Here is a 9,321-nt window from a genome sequence, read left to right as displayed (position 1 = left end):
CAAATTAGACTGCAAATTTTGTATTTTCAGCGGCGTACTCTACGGCGAACCGTTTCAAGTAAGGTTTGCCGCAGAATGAATTAACTCTGACTTACGCAGAGTTAGTATTAGGGAAAAGTATATAACAGCTGTGTCTTACCAGTACTCACGTATGGGGCAGAAACCTGGAGGCTTACGAAAAGGGTTTTAAATTGGGGACGACGCAACGAGCTATGGAAAGAAGAATGACGGGTGTAACGTTAAGGGATAAGAAAAGGGCAGATTGCGTGAGGGAACAAAAGCGAGTTAATGACATCTTAGTTGAAATCAAGAAAAATAAATTGGCATGGGCAGGACATGTAATGAGGAGAGAAGAAAACCGATAGTAATTAAGGGTTACGGACTGGATTCCAAGGGAATGGAAGCGTAGCTGGGGGCGGCAGAAAGTTAGGTGAGCGGATGAGATTTAAGAAGTTTGCAGGGACAACATGGCCACAATTAGTACATGACCGGGGCAGTTGGAGAAGTATTCGCGCTTTCCAGAAACGCTAGCGCCGCCGCGCGGATCTTTTCGGAAGCCGGGAGGGGGTGATGGATTTCTCGCTCACGCGGTTTCTGCAGCTGCGTTGGCGTACTTGTGCTCTTCGTTATGGAAGAAAACAGTCGACGAGCGAAGAGCAACCGCATGTGCAGTGTGCCGCAATGCACAAATCGTGCAATTTCCGGAAAAGTGAGCCTGCACCACTTTCCAAAAGATAAAAAACGGAGGAAGTTGTGGGCGATCAAGCTCCGCATCGGGAAGCAAGTGAGCGAAGAAATGGTCGTATGTAGCGATCATTTTAACAAAGACGACTTCTTTTGGGGCCACCTTGGTGAGTAATTGACTGTTGCGATGCTCTCAATGATTTCATTTTATTCTTGTGGTGAGCTGATTGTGAAATTTTGCCTTAAAGACTGGTTGAAGCCCTTACGAAAGCGGCTGAAAAGAAACGCCGTGCCTTCGCAAAAGATCCCTATGCGCTCCCACGAAGCAAGTGTGAGGCCTAGGGTTCCCCGAAGAAAGCCCCCCACAGATTCTCAAGGTAAGTTTAAGTACGCAAGTGTCACCGTTTATTAAATGTTCTGCCTGCACTCGCGCTGTTTCGGTAAATATTCCTCGACGGTGCCTGACGCTGCGTAGTGAGCATTTCACACTAGCGAACGTATTCTGCATCTGTTCTTAGTCGTTCTGTGTGAAAATCAAACAGGCGGTCAATGTGCAAGGCGTTCGCTACTTTTTTTGGCTGTAGTGAAAGTTGTGTACCGATCGGAGGTACTGCGCAAGCGTTTGTGATCTTGTATTTGTTTTGCTTGGTCTTAAAGCATCTCTTCTATTGACCTAACAATGTTGCAGGAAACGAGGGCCAACAGGACGACGTATCTGAAGTCGTCATTAATGAAGATTGCGCATGCGAGCTTCCTGATAATTTGGAAGAAAGTGAATACAATGGTGAGAATTTTTTTTCCGACCTTCGCACCCAAGTTTTGATGATGCATAGGCGTTACCGCATGTTTAAGTTTGCCGTTTCACCAAACAAGGCGAGTCCGGTTGTGCAACTGCAAAGGGCAATATATCGAGAGTGGTATCGCCGAAAGATTTTGGGCACCTAGATAAATACACGTTCTACTATTAAGAGACTAAGGCTTTTCTAATGTCACCTTAGGCAAGTAACCTACTGGAGTGACTCTGATGCAATAGTGTTCTGTGTGTGTGAATGTGTTTTTTTCTATGATCTTTCTCACTTTTTGTGCTTTTCTTTGTAATATTTCGGCACCCCCCTTACCCTTTCACCTGTGCACCAGGTTAGCAAAGTGGATGTTTACCTTCCAGGTAACCTCCCTGCCAACCTCCCCGCCTTTCGCATCTGATACTTTCTCTCTCTGCTCTTGAATTTTAGAGCAAAGGCAAGCCAGTGCAATGCATCTTGTTTTATTTTGCCGTAGGACTGAATACACCGTGTTGTAGGACACTTCACATGGTTTTATGAAGGATTTAGTTCACCATCATTGTATTGCAGACCCACCTGTGCAGGATTGGCTTCCCCCCCTTTCAAGCTCTTGCTCACGAACAACAGCAGGTAACTTTTTGCTTAAAACTGTACCAATTTCGCTCTAAATTTTTTCTTGCGTTACAGAACGAGACGCTGCAAGGGCACTTGTTGAACTTCAAGAGCTGGGCCACACACCTGAGCTAAACAAATCCGTTCAAGTGAACTCACTGGACTTCACACAAAAATTTAGGATTTCGGACGTGCTTCTTTCTGATGCTCACCTAAACACTTTGACTGGCGTACCTTCTCATGCACTTCTAAACAAGATTGTTTCACTCGTAGAGAAGTATGAGGCGGCAAATAGGATGGAAGCTTCTGTGAGGGACAGAGTTATTTTGGTGTTCATAGTTCTGAAACAGGCTATGTCATTTTCCTGTCTCAGTGTACTTTTTCAATGCAGCATTTCGTCCATACACAGATATTTTGTGCACACACTGCCTCTTGCTGCTGCAGTGCTGAAAGCTGCCATTGAGTGGCCTTCAAAGGAGGAAATTTTAAACAATATGCCTTCGCACTTTAAACAGTATCCGAGAGTGCGAGGTGTTGTAGATTGCACAGAAATCCCAGTTGAAAGATCTCGCTGTGTGAAATGTCAGCTACTGACATATTCACAATACAAGTCGACTTACACTGTAAAATTTCTCATATGTGTAAGTCCAGCTGGCACAATAACATTCATCAGTGAAGCATTTGGTGGACGAGCCTCAGACAAAGCCATTACAGCTGAGTGTGCAATACTGGAGAAGTTCGAGTCATTCACAGATGACATTATGGTCGATAGGGGTTTTTTCATTGATGACTTGTGCACTGCCCGTGCAATTGGCGTAATTCGGCCACCTTTTGCTAAAAAGGACTGCCAGTTTGACCGCAATGATGCCCTTAGGACAGCTGATATTGCTAGGGCACGGGTTCATGTAGAACGAGCAATACAACGAGTTAAAATATTTAAGCTCTTCAACTCAACTCTGTCCTGGGAAATGCTGCCTTATATCAATGAGCTGTTCACAGTTGCGTGTGGGCTAACTAACTTGTGCGCACCAATACTGGCTGATGATAAATTTCAGTAAGCACGCTTGCAAAGCTGACACAATTCATCCTCATCATTGCAATCCTATTTTATGTCCACTGCAGGACGAAGGTCTATCCCTGCGACTTTTCAATTATCCCTGTCCTGTGCCAGCCGATTTCAACTAGTGCCTGCGAATTTCTTAATTTCATCACCCCAGCTATACTTCTCCCGTACTCGACTGAGCTTCCTTTCTCTTCGCACCCATTCTGCAACCCTAATGGTCTACCGGTTTTCTAACCTACGCATTACATGATGTGCCCAGCTCAAATTTTTCTAATAATGTCAATAAGTATATTCGGTATCTTTGTTTGCTCTCTGATCCACACCACTATCTTCCTGTCTCTTAACTATATGCCTAACATTCTTCGTTCCATCGCTCTTTGCGCGTTCCTCAACTTGTTCGCAAGCTTCTTTGTCAGTCTTCACGTTTCTGCCCATATGTTAGCACCGGTAGAATGCGCTGATTGTATACCTTTCTTTTTAATGATAATGGTAAGCTTCCAGCCAGGATCTGGCATGTGCTCCAACCCATTTGTATTCTTTTGCTGCTTTTACTATAACTTCGAGATTGCTGGTGCCATTACCCTGCTTATCTTTTAGTGCATACATCTTGGTTTGACCTACGCCAAGCTTCCTTCACCGATTTCATGCTGCGTCCATCTTTTACGGCTTTTTTCAGTCTTTATCGCGTTATAATTTCGAATCAATTATTTTCGCCTTGTTGATCAGTTTTGACAGTTTCGCAAATTCTATCTTATCTCTTGAGTTGGACACTTTCATTCTTTGTCGCTTCTTTATTAGGTCCTTTGTTACTTGGGAGAGCTTGCCTACTGGTTGCCTTGGTGCCTTGCCTCCCACTTCAATTGCTGCCTCTGAAGCCATCCTCGTAACGGTTTCATTCATTAGCTCTATGTCATCTTCATCTCTGTTCTAAGGCTGCATATTTGTTTGCAACTACCAGCCTGAATTGGTCTGCTTTTACCCTTACTGCATCTAGATTGGCTTGTTTCTTCTTGACCAATTTTAATCTTTCCCTGTTCAAATTGAGGTGAATCCTAGCCCTCACTAACCTATCAGTGTTGATCAGACACATATTGCTATGGTTAACGGAACACAAACTGGCGAATGTTAATGTTACTTTAACAGAACAATCTCTTTTGGTGTATTTTCCACTTAATTTGTGCGACATCATCAGCTGTTCAATTATACATACTGTCTATAGTATGCGCTGTTGGGTCAAATAGGCGTGATGGTTATTTTTTTTTTATTTTTTCATCACTTTGTCGTGTACATTGCAATGTGTGACTAAGTACAGCTGTGAACTTGTGGGCATTGCAACCACAAAGACGTGAAGAATGTGAACCGAGAGCAGGTGGCAAATATACGAGCATGCGAGAGCCTCGCATGTGGCATACATTTATTTGCAGACAACCTATACAAATGGAAGTGATGTGTACACATTCAGTTAAGAGACATATGAAAGTTGAGAGGAGGGCGAATATCAACATTTTCTAACAAATAGTAAATATTGAATATCACATAGCAAAACGCAGACACACATTTACAGGAGGAATGTTTATTGTGGTATGTTTATAGGTGTGATACGTGTACTGACAAGTAAAAAAAAAAAGCAGCCAAGTATATCAGGTACAAAGGACCAGTTATAAACACAGAAGCACTAATTTTCAAGTAAAAAACTACTTGTATTCGCTCAAGTACTTTAGAGTGACTGCAAACAAGCTCTTCAGGAATTATGAGCTGCTGTGTGACTAGCTTTTCGAAGAATGCAAAATAAATAGTTGCTTAAAAAAAGGATCAACAGCTTTCTTCTCTTTTTTGCAACATGTGCACTGTAGACACTTGTAAAGGTGTCATTTGCAGAGAAAACATCACAGGTTGTAGAGTAAAAAATGAAACTCCATGACTAGACATCCAAAAGCACTAAATGACAGAATACAAGCAAAATTTGCAGCTGGCCATTTATGCATATGCTGCAAAACCTAGAACCAAACTTGAACTCCTCATTTTGCTTCTTCGATGCTTCAAAAACTCTTGCCATTTCAGTTCTCACAATTTGCTATACTTTCCTTAGCAGACATTGAACAGTAAATATAATTAACAATTGCTTAATTGCTGCTACATATATTGCAATTCACGGCGGCCGCATTTCGATGGAAGCGAAATGCGAAAGCACCCGTGTACTTAGATTTTCGTGCACGTTAAAGAACCCCAGGTGGTTGAAATTTCCGGAGTCCTCCACTACGGCGTGCCTCGTAATCAGAAAGTGGTTTTGACACGTAAAACCCCATAATTTAATTTTTTAATATATTGCAATTCGTAAATATTACAAAGTACTGAATAGCTTTTCTTCTAAGTATCCCCCCTCCCACTGAATGGAAGTGATCAACAACGAAAAAAACCTATGAACACCAACATACTTTCAAGCCTTGCTAATCTGCACAAGCTTAGGTAGTACCCTTTTGAAGTAGACATACTGCAGCCTGTCTACAAGTGCCTGAATATGCTCGGTGTCTCTCGGCACATGAATGACAAGGCTCTCAACTTTCGAATATACTATAAAATGACACAGATTCATGTTAAGGAGGAGCATGCCCAGTTGAACCTGGGAATAATACTTGTGAGCACGTCTCAATGCATAATTTTCTCCATCACACACAATAAATGCCAGCTTCTTAGCATTTACAAGGTCTTGTATGCTAGAGTGCTTGCCTAGAACAGGACACTTCACTTCCAGCAAGATGTTCGTTCCCCTCTGCTCACTTATTCCATCCGGGCTGTAGCCAAGCCAAGGAACATCTGGAATGACGACGAGTCCCAGCTTGCTCACGCTTTCGTTATGAGTCTTCTCGTACTCTTCAAGTGCAAGAGGCTCGTTGTCTTTTCCATACATTGTGGCTTCATTTCCCTTGAAAGGCTCCCTGCAGTACAGCCTGTCCAGCTTTGCTTCCCAACTGCGTGTACCTCTTTCTTCAAACGTGTAGAGTTCTCTGCAGATGCTTCCAGTAATTCTTTTTTTTCTTTCGCTGTGCCACAGAGTGGATGACTGATCAGTTGTCTCGCGGCATATTTCCCTAGCTTTGGCATAGGAGAGGCACACATTTTGAAGATAGAAACTCTTTTCATTTTCATTGAGATGTTCAAGAGTAAACCTTTTCAGTACTGTTTTTTCACCATCTAGCACCGATTCAAAAAATGAAAATTTTGTGTGCTCTCTCAAGTAGCAACCTTGTGTGAAAATTGTGTCGATGGCGCGGACTATGTTCAAATTGCTAGTGAAAGGGATTGACTTTCTTGCACGAGTTTTGTGTTTTGCCAGTGCAGAATTTGGTACTGCATCGATAAGTTCTTTCCTAATCAGGGCTTGAACATCTTCAGGGACACTTATTGGTTGAAGCTGCTCGACGTGGCAAAACAAACTAATTGGCCTTGGTTTGTAGATGCTGGCGGCACTGGCACGTCCCCACTGTTGTTGCACATCCGTGCATGACAATGCATCCAGGGAAGTGGCACTTGTCCTGTACATCAAAATAAACATACCTTGCTGAAATACTCTGTGTATTGGCTTTTTTCTGCATCTTTCATATGATTCAAGAAAATGTTTCCTAACAGTGTCGCGATGGGGCTAGTTGGAATTCTATGATGCAACTTGGTAGTGCGGAAAAAAAAATGAGACAGACGGGAACCATTTCAGTTTTGAGTTAGCGCTTGTGTACATTGGTTCCATTTTGTTTCATCCTTTGTTTCCGTGTTAGTAAGTTACATCAACAATATTTTACAGCAGATTCAGAATCAAAATCCTACAGTAAACAAATAAAAAAGCCCAGAACGTTTAAAACATTTCTGGGCATTCTGTGGTTATTAATACAGCCTGTGCCCACCTGAAGTGACTGAAGCAACACATACTCAATTGATTGCTGTGTGCATGTTCTTGAAACTCTGTTCCTAGTGCAACAACAAGCCCCAGATGGCATTGAAAAGGCATCATTGCCACTGACTTCTATGTTCGCCTTTTACAATGTGGCTCTTAGTTCGACATAAGGTAAACATATTCACTGTCACTTGATGCACATTACAGGCAAGCCAACTAATGAAAATAAATAAACACATGATGTATAAAGTTTTACCTGTTCAAATATATCAAAGTGGCAAACAAATGTTTGCATTGACCAGAGAGACCGGCCTTGCACGTGCATTCTCCCTGAAAACAATCAAACCAATGTTAAGCACGCAAACGACCTTAAAACCGCGCTAATTATTTACAGGGCAAATGCGTAGGCTCCCACATGCACATTGAATTCTGGAAGCCGAAAACAACACATTGGTGCTTTTATGACACTAGAACGACGAAATTGCGCGTTTAAGCCCGAGAAGTAAGTAAAAAAATAATTGCATTTAACGCGTTGCACTTTGGCGAAATCGCCGTACAGCACGCGAAAACGCTAATCATGCTGGAAACGGGGCGCGCTGGCACACCTCATTGTCTCGCTCATAGCTTCTAAATCGGCACTACTGAAATGTTTCCGTGTTACCTGGCATTTTTAACAAGCATTCCACAAATAAGCCATTGCAGGGAGCCATGAATGCACATAACGTCATCAATGCACACAACGTTTATATTATGCAGCGGCATGAGGGGTACTGCGCTTTGTTTACATCCGAGCGCCACCAATTAACTGCTTGGTGTCAATTCTCGTACATCACGTATATCTTTAAAAAAAACGTAAGGTGAAATACTGACCTTTACGGCGCCGGTTTCATTGCAGACTTGAACTTTTATAGTATGCGGGGGGCCTCTCACGGCGCTTGTCTGCAGGCATAGTGACTCGACCTCGACAGCCGCGCTTGTCGTCGCTCGTATACCGCAGCATATTATATGGCCAGCGTTAAACGCAGCCTCTCCTTCTACAACACATCTCTGCGTTTCCTTTGCAAGATCAAGGATCGCGCTTAGAGATACTAGAGGCCCGTGAGCCGCCTGCACCTGTAGACGCGCACGCTTTCGTGTCGGCTCCATCACCTCTATCCCCGCCATATTGAAACGTTCTCCGCGCCCCCTATAGTCGCTGGAAAGTGCGAATGGGAGAGGCCTTTGCCCTGCAGTGGGCGGAACCAGGCTGATGATGATGATAATGTACGCACGCATGGCCCTAGCAAGCCCTCATTCATCGTGAGAGCGGCTAGAAGGCAGGAAGGACAGTCACCAGCGAATAAGGAATTCCCACCAAGTCAACAACAAGAGAAATTTACCCCAAACCGGCAACAGGTCCAAATGCAAATCGAGCACCGCTTGTAAATGATGTTGTAAATAAAATTTATCTTTCTCGCCTTAATAGGGATGGCTAAAAGGTATGCATGATTCCGCTGCAGCCTTTGAATCAAATTTAAATTATGGGGTTTGACGTGCCAAAACCACTTTCTGATTATGAGGCACGCCGTAGTGGAGGGCTCCGGAAATTTCGGCCAGCCTTTGAATCACATAGCGCTAGTACATATACCTCCACCTTCATTGTATGCAGTGCTGTAGGAAATGATAGGATTGTGGAAACTGAGATAAGGCTGCTTTCAACCAAGCACTGTTACCAAGTGGATCACTCATACATTTTAATCGCAGGCACGCAAGCATCCGTTTCAACGCCTCTAGCCACTGTACTATAGAGGCTAGAAGGATAACCTTCTAGCCTCTATAACTGTACCCATAGATCGCCGTCGCATTGGCCGTCGTTACGTCAGTCACGTGACCAGCCGGCTCGTGGAGGCGTTGGCATGCGCGGGGAGGATGCGTGCTGCAGCAGCTGCAGTGGTCCGCTCGGCCCTAGCCTAGTCGAGTGCCGTGGCTGTCGCTGTTTTCGGTCATCCGAAGGTGTCCGCGAGTAGCACGAGCTAGGTTGGGCGCCTGTTAAATTTTTACGTACTGTTTCAACTGCGAAGTTCTTTCAGAGGCCGGGAAGATGGGGGGCCTTTTCCGTAGCGAGGAAATGACGCTTTGCCAGCTGTTCCTTCAGTCCGAAGCAGCCTACGGCTGTGTGTCGGAGCTAGGCGAATTGGGCTTGGTCCAGTTCCGAGATGTAAGTTTGCTTTCACCTCGCACTACACTCTTTGATTACCGCTAACGCCACTTGACATAGCGGTAATTCATCTTAGTCGCTTTATGTAATCCATAAT

At 43.9% G+C, this 9,321-nt stretch overlaps 2 protein-coding genes and 1 long non-coding RNA gene across 7 annotated transcripts in view; 2 read left to right on the top strand and 1 right to left on the bottom strand.

Annotated features, from left to right (window-relative positions):
- The first annotated feature begins 939 nt into the window (after window positions 1–939).
- LOC142583113 (uncharacterized) lies at window positions 940–4,784 on the top strand. 2 transcript variants are annotated; one of them, XM_075693441.1, is made up of 4 exons: window positions 940–1,061; window positions 1,373–1,468; window positions 2,037–2,096; window positions 2,154–4,784. In XM_075693441.1, exons 1-4 carry the CDS (start codon window positions 995–997, stop codon window positions 3,134–3,136), a joined length of 1,206 nt encoding a protein of 401 aa, XP_075549556.1. In that variant the 5' UTR covers window positions 940–994; the 3' UTR covers window positions 3,137–4,784. The 2 variants fall into 2 exon arrangements, with proteins under 2 accessions (XP_075549556.1, XP_075549557.1); XM_075693442.1 differs by lacking the exon at window positions 940–1,061 and having other exon boundaries at window positions 1,197–1,468.
- On the bottom strand, window positions 4,519–8,203 carry LOC142583114 (uncharacterized). The gene is made up of 2 exons (XR_012828546.1): window positions 7,898–8,203; window positions 4,519–7,357 (listed from the first exon to the last, which is right to left on the bottom strand). It is a non-coding gene; the product is annotated as an uncharacterized LOC142583114 (long non-coding RNA).
- A 694-nt stretch (window positions 8,204–8,897) lies between these two features.
- Vha100-1 (V-type ATPase subunit a family protein Vha100-1) overlaps window positions 8,898–9,321 on the top strand; it is a 40,756-nt gene continuing 40,332 nt past the window's right edge. For 2 of the 4 annotated variants that reach the window (XM_075693438.1, XM_075693435.1), the window contains exon 1: window positions 8,901–9,224. In XM_075693438.1, the coding sequence (XP_075549553.1) occupies window positions 9,108–9,224 (117 nt within the window). In that variant the 5' untranslated portion in view covers window positions 8,901–9,107. Of the gene's footprint in view, window positions 9,225–9,321 lie in introns of all 4 variants that reach the window. The other 2 variants (XM_075693436.1, XM_075693437.1) reach the window with 2 other exon arrangements.

The sequence above is a fragment of the Dermacentor variabilis genome, chromosome 5, assembly GCF_050947875.1.
Source record: "Dermacentor variabilis isolate Ectoservices chromosome 5, ASM5094787v1, whole genome shotgun sequence".
NCBI lineage: Eukaryota > Metazoa > Arthropoda > Arachnida > Ixodida > Ixodidae > Dermacentor > Dermacentor variabilis.
The sequence above is the reverse complement of the archived record's forward strand: the minus strand, read 5'-3'. Positions and strand labels throughout refer to the sequence as shown.